This window comes from Fonsecaea nubica (genome assembly GCF_001646965.1).
Source record: "Fonsecaea nubica strain CBS 269.64 chromosome Unknown Scaff14, whole genome shotgun sequence".
Classification (NCBI taxonomy): domain Eukaryota; kingdom Fungi; phylum Ascomycota; class Eurotiomycetes; order Chaetothyriales; family Herpotrichiellaceae; genus Fonsecaea; species Fonsecaea nubica.
The window spans coordinates 283,763-302,363 of record NW_019173687.1 but is presented as its reverse complement, the minus strand read 5'-3'; the positions used below and the strand labels follow the sequence as shown (position 1 = coordinate 302,363).

The 18,601-nt window shown below is 51.7% G+C and overlaps 6 protein-coding genes across 6 annotated transcripts; 3 read left to right on the top strand and 3 right to left on the bottom strand.

The window, feature by feature from the left end:
• Nucleotides 1-230: 230 nt before the first annotated feature.
• AYO20_03132 (hypothetical protein) lies at nucleotides 231-2,592 on the bottom strand (the record flags this gene model as incomplete). Its single annotated transcript, XM_022641435.1, has 3 exons — nucleotides 231-2,257; nucleotides 2,312-2,433; nucleotides 2,495-2,592. The coding sequence occupies 3 exons, from the start codon at nucleotides 2,590-2,592 to the stop codon at nucleotides 231-233; spliced, it is 2,247 nt and encodes a 748-aa protein (XP_022502637.1).
• A 1,187-nt stretch (nucleotides 2,593-3,779) lies between these two features.
• On the bottom strand, nucleotides 3,780-6,658 carry AYO20_03131 (hydroxyacylglutathione hydrolase; the record flags this gene model as incomplete). The annotated part of the gene is made up of 4 exons (XM_022641434.1): nucleotides 3,780-4,440; nucleotides 4,516-4,628; nucleotides 5,413-5,625; nucleotides 5,726-6,658. The coding sequence occupies 4 exons, from the start codon at nucleotides 6,656-6,658 to the stop codon at nucleotides 3,780-3,782; spliced, it is 1,920 nt and encodes a 639-aa protein (XP_022502636.1).
• A 2,138-nt stretch (nucleotides 6,659-8,796) lies between these two features.
• Nucleotides 8,797-11,198, top strand: AYO20_03130 (hypothetical protein; the record flags this gene model as incomplete). The annotated part of the gene is made up of 4 exons (XM_022641433.1): nucleotides 8,797-9,048; nucleotides 9,097-9,363; nucleotides 9,415-9,447; nucleotides 9,501-11,198. The coding sequence occupies 4 exons, from the start codon at nucleotides 8,797-8,799 to the stop codon at nucleotides 11,196-11,198; spliced, it is 2,250 nt and encodes a 749-aa protein (XP_022502635.1).
• A 1,204-nt stretch (nucleotides 11,199-12,402) lies between these two features.
• On the top strand, nucleotides 12,403-13,944 carry AYO20_03129 (hypothetical protein; the record flags this gene model as incomplete). The annotated part of the gene is made up of 4 exons (XM_022641432.1): nucleotides 12,403-13,047; nucleotides 13,108-13,146; nucleotides 13,214-13,628; nucleotides 13,748-13,944. The coding sequence occupies 4 exons, from the start codon at nucleotides 12,403-12,405 to the stop codon at nucleotides 13,942-13,944; spliced, it is 1,296 nt and encodes a 431-aa protein (XP_022502634.1).
• A 426-nt stretch (nucleotides 13,945-14,370) lies between these two features.
• Nucleotides 14,371-15,152, top strand: AYO20_03128 (hypothetical protein; the record flags this gene model as incomplete). The annotated part of the gene is made up of 2 exons (XM_022641431.1): nucleotides 14,371-14,747; nucleotides 14,843-15,152. 2 exons carry the CDS (start codon nucleotides 14,371-14,373, stop codon nucleotides 15,150-15,152), a joined length of 687 nt encoding a protein of 228 aa, XP_022502633.1.
• Nucleotides 15,153-17,055: 1,903 nt separating this feature from the next.
• On the bottom strand, nucleotides 17,056-18,070 carry AYO20_03127 (hypothetical protein; the record flags this gene model as incomplete). The annotated part of the gene is made up of 3 exons (XM_022641430.1): nucleotides 17,056-17,064; nucleotides 17,117-17,312; nucleotides 17,385-18,070. 3 exons carry the CDS (start codon nucleotides 18,068-18,070, stop codon nucleotides 17,056-17,058), a joined length of 891 nt encoding a protein of 296 aa, XP_022502632.1.
• Nucleotides 18,071-18,601: the final 531 nt, after the last annotated feature.

Here is an 18,601-nt window from a genome sequence, read left to right as displayed (position 1 = left end):
GTCGGCGGGCAAACAATCCCCTAAGGGTATCATGGAACTGTGCAGACAATTTCCCCTCAAAAGTCCGTTGCGTTGTTGATGACCATCATTTGAACTCACCTCGCTCCAAGCTCCTGCAGATTCGACCATCTCATATCTGTTCCAACCTCTTCAGTGTCGCATTCATAGTGCTCGCATCTTCTTTCCGAGGGCAGAACCCATGCTCATACCCCCAGCTCTACCTTTCCACCTTACCGATACGGCGGCATATTAGAGTTGCCCGCGCCTCCTCTTAGTCCCAGCCCTCGCCCGCCAACTTCGCCGTACATCTCCATGAAAGCCCGCTGTTGCGCTCCCGGGTCACCACCAAATCTCGCGGCGGGATGATTTCCCATCCCACCTGGAAAGCCCGGCGGTGGACCCGCATTCATGAAGCCTGGAGGGGGGTAAATACCGGGTGGAAGGTTAGGAGGCATTCCGGAGGAATCAGCGGTGTATTTTCGTTGTGGCTGGGGTTGCGGCGGGCGCTGCTGCTGCGGTAGAGTCGGCTGACTCGGAAGCTGCTGAGGTTGAGCATATGGACCCCCTGACATCCCCCGGGGGAGGCTGGACAAGCCAGGCGGGAGTGACGGTTGGCGTGAAGGCTGTGGTGGCTGCTGGGGCTGTTGGGGAGGCCAGCTCGGATTCTGTCGTGGCATCTGATCCAGTCCAGGAGGACGCTGAAGACCCGGAGGGAGTGCTTGAGGTGGTTGAGTGGGTTGCAGTGGTCTCTGTGGTGTTTGTCCACGCAGAAGTGTCATCAGGGGAACATCCGGATACACTGATTGTGTGCCGTTGGTTGGCCTTCTACCAGGCTGTTCGCGCTGCGTCTGTTCGTTTGGGTACAAGGAAATCGGCGAATCATCAAACACTGGCCCTCTTGGTTCTCTTCGCTGTGTCATTATTGGATCCTGTTGAGCCTGAACGGGGGAGATCACTGGCCCTCTTGGCTGCATTGGACGGTTACTGGGCTCGGGAGGCAGGCCAAACATTAGCCCTCCAGTAGGTGGTGGTGGTTGAGGTTTTGGTGCCAGAGTGGCTTGACGGAGCAAGGTCAACAGAACTTCATCTTTGGTGATGCTCGACTGCTGTCGTGTGTGCGTGGGTTGCTCGCTGGGAGATTTGCTCTCTGTAAACCTCTCCGGAGGGGCAGTTGGCTGGACGTGCTCAGGCTGCGACGCTTGACCTCCCAACTGCCCACTCAGCAGCGCATAGAGTTCAGGCAGGGGTGGCTTTGGTTCAGGGTCGGTCTTTTGCTCAGCTGCTCTTGCATATAATGGTGTTCTCGGTTTTGCCCCCTCTTGGTTTTGGGGAGTGGGGTTATTACTTCGTGTCTGCAACATTTCAAGAATGCGAGCGAATCCAGCTTGGTCGGCATCTGTCGCCGAGCCTGTTGCTTGAGCGGATGAAGGCCGGTCCGAGGACAAAGCTTGAAGTGGAATTTCGATCTGCTTGCTTTGTTCCGTTGCAGGACTAAACAGCGATGCAAACCGTGTTTTGCCGTGCGACTTTGCGGGCCCGGCCTTTTGCTCCGTCGTCTTTGACTCGAATCTTGCGAAGAATTTATCCATCGAGTCGTCTGGCTCGGCAGAAACGACTCTCTTGGCTGGCTTCTCTTCCGCTGGTGGACTGGTGGCAGCTGTTTCGACTGCTTCAGGTGGCGCTGCGCTGCCAGCCTTCATCCGTTCTTTCCAACGTTGGAAATCCTCCTGGGTACGTGCCTGGAACGGCTCTTCAGGTTCGGTGGAATCCATCCATTCGGGTTCCGCCTCCACTTTGGCAGCGCGATCCTTATCCCAGTCACGGTCTCTGCCTCGATCGCGACGCCAGTCAGGTGCCTCATCCCCGGTGTCCTTTTTAAACCATGACTGTGACAACTTCGCCCTCGACTGTGTGTCTCTCCTGAAGCCGCGTGATGAATCTTCCTGTGTTTGATCGTTGTCTAGGTCCTGATCATTTCTGTCTCTCCCTGCCCATTTCGGCCTGCGGTCGAACTCACGACGACCTTCTGTCTCCAGATCTTCGCTCTCTTGACGATTGCCGTAGCGGCCATTTGTTTGAGTATATCTGCGCTCGTGGTGCCGGAACTCGGACTCTTCGCCATTTCGGGATTTGTCGCCCAGTGTTGATCGATCTTTATTATTCCCGGACTCGTCCCCCAGATCTTGCGACTTGCTCACGGCGCGGGCATTGGAAGCGAAGGACCGTCGAGGAGGACCGAGAACGATGCGGTCGGGATCTAAAAACTCTCCGTTAGCCGTATTGGTTCAGGGGGAGATGCGCAGTGGCGTACCTGTAGTTGTTCGGCGTTGAGCGTCGATTATAGTTGGGCGTTTTTGAAAGGGTTCACTCGCGACAGGCTGCTCCTCTTTAACTCCTCGAGCTATCGGCCTCCTGCCACTCAGCTCTTGCGCACTGGGTAACGTCAGTTATTGTTATCTTGCTGAAGTCACAAAGTCGGGCATGCGTTCCATACCCCATCCATTCCTCTATTGGTGGTAGATTCGCAGGTCTACATATCAGCGGTGATGCTCGCAACTTCAACAGATCTTCGACAGAATATTTTCCAGACATGATTCTTGGGGTAGAGGGAGTAGTTCTCGCATCGGTTTGGAAGTGTGGCGGTAACGGAAGGACTGGACAAAGAGGACACTGAGAACAAGACTGAGAGGTTGATGTGCGGAAGCAGTGGAGGACTGTCGAAAAACCAGAATTAAAACGGGGATTTGGTCTCAGAAGAAATCAGGTTCAGCGCAGATGAGGCGTTGCCGGTGAGAGAAAAGGATCGGTGTGGTTTGTCGGCTGGAGGTTTTGTTTCATGCGGAGGAAATTAGACTGACGAGGGGCGGCGTCGAGGATCTCGCGCACTCAAGGAACAAAGAAGGCGAGCTTGAATTCGGTGATTTTTCCGGTTCAGGGATCTGTTCCAGATCGACTCGTTGCTTAGACTGAGAAACTCGTTGAATTGATGTGGTGCAGGATCTGATAATGTGACGTCGAAAAGCCGTTTTGAGGTTCTGCCGAAAAGGTCAAAAGATACAGGCGCCCAGAAGAGGTAAGAGTTGCTGTGCAGGACTCCGCGGCTTGGGAGAAAGTTGCGCCCAGGATTCCCGGATTAGGCGCCATAGACGCCAGCCACACTTTGTGACTCCAAAACCAAGGATTGAACGTGGTCGAATCAGGCAGGTTTCCGCCCCACCATATCGTTTGGCACAGTCTGACCCAGCGCGCTCAGGCCGCAGAAACGGCCAACATCCATCGAACAAAAACATAGTACTAGCTCCAAACACAATTTTACAAGATATATAGAACCAATATACCACTATTCACATATAACAAATAGCAAAAACAATCAACAATCAGGATTCCCACCTGGTCACCCACGGTAGTACTAACTAATCGGCATATGGCTTAAGTACGGCTGAGCGAACGGGAAGCCCTGTATTCCATATCCTATGGTCGATTGCGAAAGAAATTGTGTTACAATAGTATATATACATCTGGAATAAAGCGCTAGCCGACTCTGAATTCCGATCACCTTTACCGGCACAACCGTTCAGCATTACACCACGTTAAAAGCGGACAGGGGGGTATACCTAACATTTGTAAGAATAGTAAAGCTTTTGTTTTTGACACCAATCCAGATAGTCGGCTCTGAGCTGAAAAACTATGACCATATCACAACAGCCTCTTGACTATTTAGATCATAAGTACATTACAAAAACCATGTACTCGGTACAGCACCAAACTCGGATTGCCCCTCAACTCGCGTTCTTCATCTCTCGCAGCTGAGCCATGACCTCGCTCGGCTCCGTTTTACCCGTGACCTTCTTCATCTCCTCCGTCTTCACCCGCATAAACACATTGTGTTCTTTTTCCTGGCCGATGGTAAACTTACCCTGTGTTTCCCTATTTTCGTCCGCAAACTTCTCCAGCATTTTCACCGCCTCGTTATTCCCGTCGACTTTTTTCAGAAATTTAACGTTGGACTTGGTATATTCGTGCCCGGGGTAAACCTTGGTATCATCTGGTAAGGACGCCAGGATGTCATTGAGGGCCTTGTTCATCTCTGTACCATTGCCCTCGAAGAATTTACCGCACCCGCCGATGAACAAGGTATCACCAGTAAAAACGACCCGCTCGCTTGTCGACTTGTCCTCCATGAACCAGCAAATACTATCCTGTGTGTGGCAAGGCGTGTGTAGAGCAGTCACCTGGATATTTTTGCCTATCGAGAATGTTGACCCATGGGCTGGGGTCTTGGTCACGGCTTCGCAGTCCTTGCCTCCGATGACGGGTAGTTGAGAAGACAATGCAGACAATAGTTTTTTGTTGCCTCCCGCATGATCCCAATGATGGTGCGTGTTCATTATTGCCGTAAGGTTCAGTGTCTTGGATTTCTCTTCGAGGACGGGAAGGACTCTAGAAGAACAGGAGATATACATATCAGCCTTTGCTTTCTCTCCTTCCTGACAGTTGTGGAAGCGCGAAACATACTCTGGAGGATTCGCCGGATCAATGATCACAGCATCCTTAGTCTCATCATCGCTGACAAAGTAGGCATAGTTGTTGGACGACCCAACCCCTAAATCATAAAGATTATTAGCAATCTTTCCTATTGTCGCAAAACGCAGCCAAGAGGTTCAAAGGTATGTCCGCCGTGACTTTTTCTCCGCTTCAACCACCTGCAACAGCTGCTGGTCCGGCCGTGAAGCTGTGGGCTAGCGTACACATTGGAATACTCAAGATATGCATCTTCCTCGCAGGCACCTGCGCGATTCCCCTTATATGCGATGAGATTCCCAAATGCGGGGTATTTGCTGGGCGGATGAATGTAGTTGAAGCGACGGTGGTAGAGAGTATCGGGCGGACGATAAGGCGTGATGTGATCATGGAAATATGAATTGCACGCCCGACCTGGGAGGTAAATAAGTAGATGGTGCGTGTGAGAATGATTCGGAGGTGGTGGTGTAATTATTTGGTGGTCTTGCCTGTGCCTGCTCAGATGCGGAGGAGATTCGGAAGCGGGCCGCCGCAACTCCAAATATTCGTGTGTACAAGGAGCTGATAGAGCTGACGTCAAAAAAGCTTAGAATTGAGTCTCAAGGTATTGGTAGTTTCTGTCACTCTCCTAAAGTAACGCCGAGTCCACAATAAACAGATGTTCCATCTGTTCTATACGTCTGATCGTGTTTATCTGGATTACCCGACCGTGCCATAGTCCACATGGTGATGACTTCGTCTCCGACTCAGACTCAAATGTCCGCTCTCGTGCAATAACCGCTGGCTTTGAGCCATATCCACCACTCTGTCCTTCCCGACCATTGCGGGAATCCAACCTCTCATCCAACCATTGACTCGCTCCCAGTGGCTATATCCATGTGAATCTCTTACCTTCACGATCCTGTCTTCACGCTCCCCATACATGATGAACTGGGCTCCCATCAAAGCGTCCATCATTAGCACTCCTGCAGCCCCAAGAAAGAAGGGAGCTGCTCGAGCTACCCATGCCCATCTCTGATTCCCATCTGCGTCTACCCAGCCGTGATGTCCATAAGGTTCGTAGTCATTCCACGCATTTGGATTGGTGATCAAGGACGCAGAATACTGTTGAGCCTTGTTAGTCTACTGACACACGCGGGACAGAAGGGGCCAAAGGTAGCTGGTTGAAGGCTGATACGGTGTCCCGGAGAGAAGGCAGACTTACAAAGAAATTTCCACAAAATGCAGCGATGAACAGAAGAGGCGAGAGGCCGGCAGTTGACTGTCGTTGCCAATTCTTGTATAGTTGAGGTAATCTTGAGCCCAGGTATAGAAAGGTAGAACACCACGACAGAATAGTGCCGGCGACCTCAAGAGGAGTACCAACACGGAAGAGATGAATTCCATGGACATAGTGGTCCGAAGGAAAAGCCACTGGAGCAGCTGCCACATTTGAGGCCATGGAAGCCATGATTGCGGCGTAAAGGAGAGTGCGTGGCGAAGGCGAAGCAATCCAACTCGAGCCAAATTTATCCCCATAGACGATATCTTGGGGAGCTGCTTTCTTTTCACGGTAATTTACCGCGGAGAAATGAGGAACGTTGACGTCTCTGGGATCTGTTCGTTTCGGAGTAAAGTCATTAGAGTCCTCGGGTAGCGGTGCATCGCTGCCGAAATTTGAGTTGATGGGCGACAGCCCGTTTATTATGGCACTGTCTGCATCGTCGATATCACTGTCCCCGGTGGAATGGAGACTTTCCTCATATATCCACTTTGCGGCGTAACTGTACCAGAAGTATTGAAACACTAGGCACATATCAACGAAGACGTAGTAGGTTGCAACTATGACCTGCCAGCCGGCTTGCTTGGTGAAGATGGCGCCGAGGAGGTTGGCCAGATCACCTAATAACCACTCGCTCAAGAAGAAAATCGACAGTCCGGCGGTCGATTTGATATAGTAGTTTTTGAAAATCTGTGGCATTTGTGCGAATAGCCATGACACTATTGACAGTGTGCCGAGGAGGGTAGAGAGCGCGGCGAGAGGACTGGGTATGCAGAAGCCAAGGTATAACGATAGTTCAGACAGGAAGGGAGAGGTTGGCGTGCAATGGTCTGGTAGAGTGGACGCCGTCAAGAATGGTGAGTAAAAGGAAGGCATCGCTGAACGTTTCGTGAAGTGCTCTTGAGGGTTGTAAACAACTATGTAAACTGTAACTTGGTTATCATCACTGTTGAACCATCTGCAAATCCGCGTTGTAGGCCCGAGCCACTGTTCGATCTCGTCTCGTTTCGATTCGTGGACCTGAGAGCCTGAGAGGGTAAATCTTGCTTCGCTCAGTCGTTGTTGCGAAGGAAACTAGCACTCTGCGCCCGCAGTCTGTGCAGTCTCGGTTCGATCCCAGAACAAGGTGTGCTGTTAGAGAAAAGGCAGTCGTATGATATCGTGAGCGGGATCATAAAACACGAAGTAAATAAGAAGAAACAATGCAGAACGATGAATGCGCAGTGTCGCTGTGTTGCTGTATCGACGATGGAGTGTGAGGTGTGGCAGTCAGTGTGAAAGAAGCGCAGGCGTGTTTGGAAGACTGATATGACAGAGACAAGTGGGACAGAGCAAAGGAACCCGATAAGGCAGTCACACCCCTCCATACAGGCAGAAAAGGGAACCTCAGATAGGAACTTTGAACCCTTAGGATTGAGGCTGATTCGGCGCGGGCAAAGGGACGAGCCGAAGGAATTAGGGGACCACCCAGCGATTATGTGCAGATGACATAGCGGAATGACTGTACGAGTAAGAATAGGTCAGATGGTCAATTACTGGCTCCATTGGACAAGGCCTGGAGGGGCCCGAACCCCCAAAAGACAATGCCGCATGATCGGGGGGTGACAGGAAATGAAGATGGGCGGATTTGCACGCGACAGAGTCCGCACCAGAAGCAACACAAAGTGACAAACTGATAAGCCTCTGGCGAGACTCGGGTGAGGGCGTGATTGGTGGTTGGGGAATCTCTGGGCGTGGGAGGAGATCGCCGACTCGGCCTTGTCGGCAGCTTCTAGGTAGGTGTCTGTAGCCTAGTGGCCTGTACTTGTAGGGACGCCCGTGCCAATCTGTGGCACCTATTGCCTTCGCTTATTCAACCCTATTTTCCCCGGAGCCTGCCCCAGGTCCAACGAACCATGAACCACTGCAGTTGCAGCCGCCGAGGTTATTACATGATAGATTGCCTGGCTCTCCTCCCAAGACTTGGTCACGGGTCGTAAAGCCTGACATCTGACAACACCGACATTCACCCTTTTGGTCAACTAGACAAGCCCTGAAGGGCCAGTTATTCGCAATCTTCGAGAGATCCATTGCTGAAACATACTAGTGACCCCTGCCTGCGCAGGCTGTCCAGACCCCGATCGGAGCGGGCATCTGGGGTACGGTCTGTGGAAGAACCGCGAGACCACTAGTGATCAAGTGGCCGTGAGTTGGGACCCTATGTACTTGGTTGAATCCATCTCAGGCTTGCATGCAGCCTTGACTAGGGCTTTTTGGTAGCCTTGCTGACATAAGGACGTAGCCTTGTCATGACTAAATCCCGGACCAACATTCTTCCGGAATCCTCGAGTCTGCCACTGGTGCGAACTGCACACAACTTCATCTACACACCTGCTTCATTTCTACTTGTACGGAGCAACCAGCGCCATACCAATGAAGACTCCTCCTCAATTCAGAACCAAAATGCTATGACAGATTGCCATCCTAAGTCCCCGCTTCTGCTCCGCACCAATCAGCAATGCCTGATGCGCGTCATGATGCAACAATTTTTCCCACCGGGTTCCATTTCCGAGTCTGACCTTCACCCACGAGCCTCAATGGGGGCAGATCTTGATACTGCTCGCTGTCAAATTACCATATTTGAAGGATACCATGTTCCAAATACGTGTCTTCCATGACGAAATCTTCACTCCTTGACACACGTGAACCAGGATAATGTGGAACTTGTGCTCAAAGTCTACCTACGTCAAATGCCCAAACGGGGGAAGTAGTCGAGCCATTGATGCGGTTGCTACCAATGACGCCTTCACGCGGCTTGCTATGATGCAACGGCCTGCTGGCTCACAGTTCCGGACAAAGTCTGCATATGGGATTTCAATCGGCAGAGATATTATTGGCAGAGACCCTCGATTTTGACCAGGTGTAATAACGTGTCAAGACTCAAGTGAAGTCCCCGCTCATTGTCTGGCCACTTTTCCTTTTTATCTCGCATTCGTCGCTTCTCTTCTGTTTCGATTCCCTCACAAAACCAGGAAATGGCCACTTCTGTCGCCAACACCGTTCGAAACATTGGAAATTCAGCCGCCGAGTCTGTCCAAAGTATGGCTCAAAACAAGAAGATCGCGGACCTGGAAAAGAACAAGAAGGATCAGCAAGATACCAAGCAGAACACGACCACTGATTGGGGTGCCAAAGTTTCAGATGTTGACCACTGGCTGAAGATTGCCGATGACAAGAGTGGCAGAATTGGACCTTCGTTCCTTGAAGACCAGGTCGCCCGAGAACGCGTAGGCTCCTCTACCTCCTTTCCAATATTACCCACTAACGTGCGCCAGATTCACCGCTTTGATCATGAGCGTATCCCTGAGCGAGTGGTCCATGCAAGAGGCGCGGCTGCTCACGGTCACTTCAAACTATTCGAGAGTGCCGAAGATGTCACCAGCGCTGGCGTATTGACAGACACCTCGCGGACCACCCCCATCTTTGTCCGGTTTTCCACAGTGCAAGGAAGCAGAGGCAGTGCAGACACTGTGCGTGACGTCAGAGGCTTTGCTGTCAAGTTCTACACGGAGGAGGGTAATTGGGATATTGTGGCGAACGATGTAAGCAAGTTTCACTGGCCGACAGAACCATTGACTAACTGTATTTCACAGATTCCAGTGTTTTTCATCCAAGACGCCATCAAGGTAAGAGACCCAAAATACAATGTTGTGCAACAAAGTCTAATCAGCTTCATCAGTTTCCGGATCTCGTTCATTCCCTTAAGCCAGAGCCGGATAATGAAGTCCCACAGGGCCAAACGGCCCACAATAACTTTTGGGATTTTGCATTCTTACATCAAGAGGCAACCCATATGTTCTGCTGGGCGATGTCTGACAGAGGCATACCCCGTTCTTACCGCATGATTCAGGGGTTCGGCGTCAACACCTTCGCTCTCATCAATGCCAAGGGGGAAAGAACATATTGCAAGTTCATCTGGACCCCCGAGCTTGGCGTCCATTCACTTGTTTGGGACGAGGCTCTGAAATTGGCCGGTCAAGATCCAGACTTTCATCGCAAAGATTTGTGGGAGGCTATCGAAAACGGCGCATATCCGAAGTGGAAATTCGGTCTGCAGTGCATCAAGGACGGTGACCAAGATAAGTTCGACTTTGACATTCTCGATGCGACAAAATTATGGCCCGAGGAGCAGGTCCCTATCCGCTACATTGGCGAACTTGAACTCAATCGCAACGTCGATGAATACTTTGCCGAAACCGAACAGGTGGCTTTCTGCACCAGCCACATCGTCCCTGGCATTGACTTCAGTGAAGACCCTCTCCTCCAGGGTCGGAACTTTTCCTATCAAGACACTCAAATTACACGCTTAGGCGTGAACTGGGAAGAACTACCCATCAATCGCCCGGTCTGCCCGGTGCTGAACTTCAACCGAGATGGGCAGCTCCGCCATACCATCACCAAGGGCAAAGCCAATTACTGGCCCAACAGATGGGAGGCCAACCCGCCAACGAACCATAGCGGTTCAGGAGGGTTCGAATCATACCCCGCGCAATACCCAGGCATCAAGGCGCGCAAACTCACCGAGAAATGGAAGGATTATCTCTCACAAGCGCAACTATTTTTCAATTCTATGTCCGACATTGAGAAGAAGCATATTATCGAGGCCTTCTCCTTTGAGCTGGATCACTGCGATGACGAAATAGTGTACGAGCGCCTAGTGACGCGCCTGGCAGAGATTGATTTATCTCTGGCTCAGGCCGTGGCCAAGAATTGTGGTGCAAAGACACCTGAGACACAGGTGGTTCCCAATCACGGCAAAAAAGCCAAGGGTCTCAGTCAATTTGACTACATGCCCCAGGAGCCAACCATTAAAGGCCGGCGTGTTGCCATTTTGATTGCGGACGGATTTGACCTCAAGGCATACGAGGCTATGAAGGCGGCAGTTCTTGCGCAGAGCGCTGTGCCCTGGACGATCGGGACAAAACGACAGCCTCTCGTCGCCTCAGATGGTTCGTCGCAGGTAAAGCCCGACCACTTCCTCAACGGCCAGCGATCTACCATGTTCGACGCCTTGTTTATCCCTGGTGGCGCTGAATCCATCAATACACTAAAGGAAATCGGTCTCGCGCGATTCTGGGTCAAAGAAGCTTTTGGTCACCTGAAGGCCATTGGCGCTGTGGGCGAGGGGGTGAAACTCGTCCATGCCGCCCTGACCGAGGTCAAGAACGTGACTTTGTCTTCTGAAGTAAGCGACGGAGTGGTGGATTGGTATGGCGTTGTCACGGCTCAGAAAGCAGATTCCGGGAGCAGCGTCAAGGAAAGTGTCAAGATGTTGAAGGAGGCAAAGGACTTTACAAGCAAATTCTTCTGGAATATCTCCCAGCATCGGAATTACCCACGAGAGTTGGATGGTTATGCCGAGCAGGTGTCCATCTAGACTGTGTGGCACAACTGTACGGTGCTAAGGGTTGGCGAAGGGAGAGTAAGCATATGGCTGGGGGAAGATTGCCCAGGTATCAGGTATCAGGTTCTGTACCAGGCTGTGATTTCGTCAATCAACTCGCTACTCGTGGTTTGGCCCTTTGTCCATGTCACTTGTTGTCTCCATAGCTTTCACGTTAGCCCCGTTCTGTAGCTCACACATATCGAGTGCTAAGTCAGACACCTACCACACTGGAACCTTCCGATGAACCCTCTGCATTATTTGATTCGCATGGCACCGTGTCGCTCAAGAGTGCTGCGACTATTCGACGCACAAGTCTCCAAAAACTCGATAGCCACGGTGAGTAGAGTAGTTCTTGGGTGATTTTCTGCTCGACCCTTCTCTCAAACCCTCCCACCTGCCGCCCTTTCAGCAATTCTACCTCCACAAACACGATTCACGATTTCTTCCTGTTGCGCAGAAATGGCTGACCTTCGCTGGGGCTGCCAAATGCGGAACACCGATTAGTCCTGACGCGTCTAAAAGACGGAGTTGATTTCAACACAAATAGTATGGACGAGAGCCTCCGATAGGCTCGGTACCTGGCTAAATACCTAGATATATCACAAAGTCGCACACTGGTATCCCGGACCTAAACTACAAAGTATGATTCCATCATCATCATCATCATCATCATCATTCGGTATCTGCCCGACATTATTTCCTAACCCAGGACGGTAATACCATGACCAGAACGATCTCCTGGAGATAAGTTTTGACTGGTGGATCGGATACTCCAGTCCTTGTTCGCCCCGCCTCAAAGTAAGCACTGAGGGAGGCGACCGAGTTCGTTAAATACCACGGACTAGGACGGACTGCGACTAGCGAAGATTATCAATCTATATCTACTTTCTGGGGAAAGTCCAGGCAGTTGATGCCCGTTTTTTCTATACCTGCTTGGGGTTTATGCGTAGATTGGAACACATTCCTCCCAGTCTTTGTTGTTGTCCGTCTGATACCGGTGATTATTCTTGACAAATACCGGGATTTGGAATGACCTGCGGCAGCACATGGCCTTGCACGCGCTGAAAGATGAGAGGGTCTGGAGGAAGAAGCATAGGGTGCCCAAATACATATAAACCCAAGGACTCGCAACCATGGCGAAGAGGCTGCCTCAACTCGCGACTCTCATCAAATCTCTCGGATCTGACCTGTCAAAATGAGGTTCCAGCTCGCCATACTGCTTTCTATCCAGGTAGTCGTGTCTGCCGCAAATCCCGTGGTCAGAAGGACTCTGTATCGGCGGCAATCATTTCCTTCCGAATTCAATCCTGACCCTCAGTCCGGATATGACGACCCGACTATTGACATTGCGGACCCTTCCTTCGCGACCGCCATCCAGGCCGGCTACCAAGGCCCCTTTGCTTCGTACGACAAGCACGAGTTGGTCGGACCTGTTGATCTGCTTCGAAACGGCCACGTCAACTACGGCGTGAACCCGAACTTCACGTTGCCCTTGTACAAAGGTACTTCGGCAGACGGCAAAACCTACTGGTGGATCGTGACGGACACGTCGGATGAAGGCAATGCAAAGCAGCTCGGCGTCAACTTCGCCCCAAAGCTACGCTTTGCTGCACAAGGCCAGACTGGCGACGGGCTCAAAGGTGCAGAACAACTGGAGATTGTCAACAACGCTGTTTTTGGCCGGAAAGGGCTGGTCGACTTTTCACCCGTGCGAAACATTGTGCCAGGCAATCCGTCCCCGTTTCCGCCACAGTCACTGCAACCCGGTAGCGTCGGGGACAAATTCTATACACCGCTGATCCAGTTGACCAATGCCGGCTACGAAGTATGGAATGCTCCGGTAAGATGACGGATATCCTGCAGGAGTTTGGAGAAAGGATGCTGAACAGAAGCGAACCAGATTGTCGCAGGTGATGTGGATGAAGACTATCTGAACCAAGTATGCCCCGAATCCTGTCATTTCTGGGACCGAGACGAATATTAACCAAAGGAAGTTCTCGTCCTAGTTCTGCGACGGTATTCCTGATGCGATGCTAGCCGATCTTCGCAGCAAAGCCCACGACCAAGTCCTCTCCATCTGTCCCCGAGACCAGGTCGTCACCCTCGCCACCATCCGAGGGTTCTCCTTTTCCAAATCCGTCCTCTACCTGATCGCCGACGGATCGGACCCGTTGCCCGCGACGCTTGACGGCGGCACGTACGCACCACGTTTGGCGGCCGTCCCGACGGGAGACGACGACGCCCTTTTCAGCGGTATCGAGCGTTTCTTCGTGAATACCAACGGCTACACGAACCGAGATCTCCCCTCCGGCGCCCCGAACAACGAGACCCACCATCCGTGGCGACAAGGTCTGAATAGTGCAATCCTGGGAGAGGGGAACCCGTTGAACATCCTCGGAGCAATCCCCACCGTCGCATATGGTACGTATGCACTTCTTCACCCTCCCTCCGAGCAGACATGTTGGCTCTGGGAGATGATCATCACCACATCCCGCCCCCCCATCTATTTGCCCTTGCTAACAAAACCACGTTGGCTGCAGATTACTCACCTCTGTGGAACTTCAATCTCTACGCGTGGACCAATTTCAGCATCGAGAACGGCATCCGCACCAGGCTGACGGGCGAATTCGAGGTGTTGGGCATGGCCGCTGCCGGGTACGTGACGAACCCCGACGGCACCGAGCTGAGCGACGCGGGAATTGTCAACAATTGTCCCATCGTGCATCGATTCCTCTGAGTACCTATATAGAATATTAGGAGGTTTTCATATTACTCGATTAATAACAACAACAATAATAATCTGTTTGACTCAGGGAGTGGCTGAACTAGATAAAATGTTAACCATGGCATCGTGAGTGTCTCCATTGTGACATGATTCGGTGAATTCATTTGCACTCCTGTCGAGCGCGGGATGGTTTCTGAGGGACTGGACCAATGACTGTTGATGCATTTCGCCGTACCTCGTAGTTGAGGGGGAATCTCCCAACGGCGAATCATATAACCACCTGCAGCTACGGAGTGGAGAAGCTATGGGTTAGGGCGGCATCACATTCATCCCCGATCGAGATGAAGCTGCAAGCTTGGCATCCTCAACTGCGCTTCGCCGTCCCGACTTTCGTAACTTCAACTGCTTCTGTCGACCATTGAGCATTGACGACCCAAGATGGCGCCCCTACCCACACAGAGCGCCATGCGGCTCTTTCGAGCATATACCCCGGCCGCGAGGCTGACGACGAGATGCCTATCGCAGACGGCACAGCGACGGCTAGGCGAACCCGACCCGCGAGCTATCCCGGACGTCAAAGCTATGCAGATGACCGAAGACCAAGCCTCGATGGTCGAGGTCGACCACAAGCCTGAACCCTCTGTCGAGAAATATCACCCCGAGCACCAGCCCGATTATACCGCGATGGTCGACCACGGAACATCGACGTATTCTCCCGTTCCGAGGAGGGTGATGAACGGGAGTGAGCCCGGGCACGTCACGCCCGCGGCCGTCTTGTCTGGAGCTCCCGTGGACCTACAGGCTCGCACAGTCAGGTAAATCTGAAATCCCTGGGGATTTGTTTTCGCGCCGCCGCCACGACGCCCGAAAAAGAAACTCAAAACTGACCACAATTTCACATAATCACTAGGATTTACAAACCAGTCAAACCCGCCACTCAGTCTGGCACCTGGGGCTCCCACGCCTGGCGGATGGACTGGGACGTGCTGGGAAAGGGCCACCGGTGGGAGAATCCCCTGATGGGGTGGCAGTCGTCGGGCGACTTTATGCAAGGCACCAAAGTCACCTTCCGGACGAAAGAGGATGCGATTGCCTTTGCCGAGAAACAGGGTTATGAGTGGTACGTGCAGGAGCCGCAGGAGAGGAGGTTCGTGCCCAAGGCGTACGCGAATAACTTCTTGCACGAGCCCGGGAGGTTGAAGCATATCAAGACGAAATAAAAGAAAAGGTATGGGGCTGTTGTGTGACCTACCTACCTACCTGCATCAAGATTGTGGGATTCGTCGAGGGGCAAGATTACCATACATCACTTTTCACACAAGACTGGGATGGATGATCCTAACAAGGAACGAGGAAGATTTTTGCCTGCGCTTTGTTGCGCCTGCGAATTGAGATGGGCCAGCATTATGTACATATCGACAACGAGCTGATTTTCAAACAGAAGCAAAAGCGATCACAATATACTGTGTGCCGCCTTTGACGACAGGGGTGTTATTTCCCATCGTCTCCATTGTCATGCATACGTTCCACAAATCCGGTGCATTTTTCTGCTTCGTTTCGCGCCGTTACACCATTACATCAAACGGCGATCTCGCTTGGTCTGAACAGGTGTTACCATTCTATCCAACAGCATTAATCTTAGAGCTGAGAGGAGCAACAACAACAGCGAGAAACGGGTAGTCTGGTGGTTTAGGTGGTGGTCATTTTCAACCAGTCGTCAGAATTTGGTCTAGGGAAAACAACAACCCCGTGCAATAGTAGTAGTACAAGGATATCATGTCATCAACGTCATCATCAGTCTGGCAGTCGCATGTCGCTTGCAACTCATACCGGCAACGCTCATCAATTTCACTCTTGCCCGTCAACATCTGTCATTTCCGCCACTGGCCACTGATACTCGGATAATCAAACACAACACAACGACAGTGACCACTGGTGTCTCAGTAATTATGTTTGGCGGCATGCCTATTGACATCGGCCTGACGATTATAGTTCGTCTCGTGCACTTTGTCCTTCATGGCATTACCAGCGGCGCGTACGCGAGTCGAAGCACGGACGTTGGGGTCTTTGGCGATTCTGCAGGTAACACTCAGTCAGCATCCCGTGCCAGGAACAGAGAAAGATAGGGTGTTCGAAGAAAACATACGACTTATTCGTCTCCTTGCTGGCCGAGTGGGCGCCGCCCTTGGTCTTGTTGGAGATCCAGTGGCCTGCTGATCTGAGCGAGTTCATCTTTTGCTGCGTTTGATATCTTGGGTTTTCTCTTAGGGTGGTTTTGTTTCAAAGTGTCCCAAAGGGGTGTTTGGGTGTATAAAGGGCTTTTAGGTTAATTGATAATTCAGTTTTGGTGGTGGAGAATTTGTGAGGGAAGAAGAATCCGTCGCAAATATATATACCCCACCGTGGCGGGTCGCTGTTGTAGGCTTCCCAACCCGCGAGAAATGATAGCAGTTGGCAAAGCACACAGGCACGAGTGACGATGTCATAAAGGGTCCTCCCTAGTCCCGGTTCGTGCCACACACAGCCTCGAAGCCCGAGGAACCTCAAACATATTGAGCAGAAGGGTCAATGCTAGGGCAAAAAAAGGGTTTAGGTCAGAAAGACCAACAGGCCAATGGAAATGCACTCACCGTGGTATGAAACCTGTTTCTGGTCCTTGTCGGGCTTTCTAGTCCCCATGTCAACCTGATGACCGATGACGGATGTGGTGTTTTGCAGATCGGTCGGTGGCTTCTGGAGCCAAAGATCGAAAGGTGAGGATGATGGGCGAAACATGATTGACGTCATAATTTGTGGCGCTGGCGTTGTATCTCAGCCTTGCATGATGAGGGACAAGGCTGAACGACAACATAGGTACCAAGTACACAGGACGGATTGTCTAGTGGTTAAGCTTATACGTGAAATGCCTATCTTATTGACAAAAGAGTCTACAGACTACATAGATGGAAAAGGTGAAAGGCCATCTGAATATCATGTCGGCTTGATGACAATCAGACACCAAGCATCCCTACCCACCAGGTGTTCATGCCATGCGTCCACGGTAAATGTATCCTGGATGTTTTGTGTGTAGTTCAACTCTTGTCTTGTTCGCCGCCCATCAGTCGCTAAGGGCGGCGAGGCCCACTAGGTAAACTGTTCCTTGTCAGTATCATCGGTCTACCTCAACTCACAGACATACACTGACCTTGCACTTGATGCTCATTGGACCATCCGCAGACATGGCGTGATCAAGAAGCAACTTGCTGATCTGGTAGTTCTTGATCCCCGGCCACACGAATGGACCACAAGTGTTCCAGCCATGGTCGTTGCAGTCCGAGACTTCGTAGATGGTGCAGGATAAGCCATTGTCGGGGCCCATAGAGCCAAGGCGTCCGTACCGTCTATTTCACAGACAGTCAGCATGATCCCATCAAGGCTGATATCTTCCTCTGCGTCGGTTGTCTGGGACTGACCTATTGTAACATTGACCTTCTTTCAAGGGCGTCCATACACACGGCTGCTGCCAGTTTTGGCCCGAACACTCATAGACTCCTCTTTGGGTTGTCGCCCTGGTATCATGTTGTTTGCCCTTTCCCTGTTCGCTATTTTCCATTGGGTTATATGATCCATGCTCCTCATTACCACGGTCGTGCTCACCGTCACCGCGCTGACCATAACCGTCGTGATCACCGTCTTGTGGCCGCTTAGCGTGGTCATCTTCTTTCTGGGCCATCCTCCGAAGTGTCCCCAAAACATCCGCTGTGCGTGCGTGGTGTTGTTTAAAGTTGTTGTCGTTTTCTTTCTCCTCCACGGGCTTATGCTGGGGGGCATCAGCTCCCTTATGACTACCAAAGGCTCGGTGGGGAGCCTGTCCAGCCTCGCCACGGGCTTGATGGCGATCTGCTTTACGGGTGCCATCGTCCTTCTGGAAGGAGCTTTTATGTTCAGTCTTCCCGTCGGACGGCTTTGCTGAATCCTGCCAGCCACCGTTTTCGTGGGCACCCCTATCACCACCTGCAGAAGTGCCACTGGGTTTGCCGTGCTGCGCGACCCCAGCGGCCGAGGCATCCGGCTTTTGCCATTGAGCAGAGGCAGGAGTAGTGGCGGCCAAAGTAGCAAGGAAGGCCAAGAAGACCACTGCGTGTTTAAGAACAACCATTTGTGATGTCTGTTAGCGCGACCGTCAATGCAAAAATACCTTGAATCTGGAAGCTTGTCCAGAGAAAGATTTGAAACCCATCATTGTGGTTTATGTACTGACTACAGCACGATACCAGTGGTCGAACTCTTTTAGAACAAGTCTTTGTTTGAGAGGTAGAAGAGAGCGCTTCGAACAAACGTATCCAACCGCTTTCGAAAAGTCAAGGTACCCTCGAGATTGGTTCACAAGGCGACAGTGCTGGAAAGGGTAGGGAAATGGTCAGAAAAGGGGGTGCTCCACGGCCCAGGACAAAGCCCGGTGCTTAGTATTGTTCTCTATGGAATGAAAGGGTCTGTCTTGATATTGTTCAATCCAAGCACCGATGATTCGCCGACGAGCTACAGGAGAACAAATTCTTTGTCGGTGGGATGGTCGGGCTCAACAGCGTCCTCTGATATGGAGAGCATTGTCCAAGTCATTTTTGGTATTCCTCCCGGAGCTGGACGATTGACCGGGGGTACACTGGCTACGCATATCCGAGAGGATCCT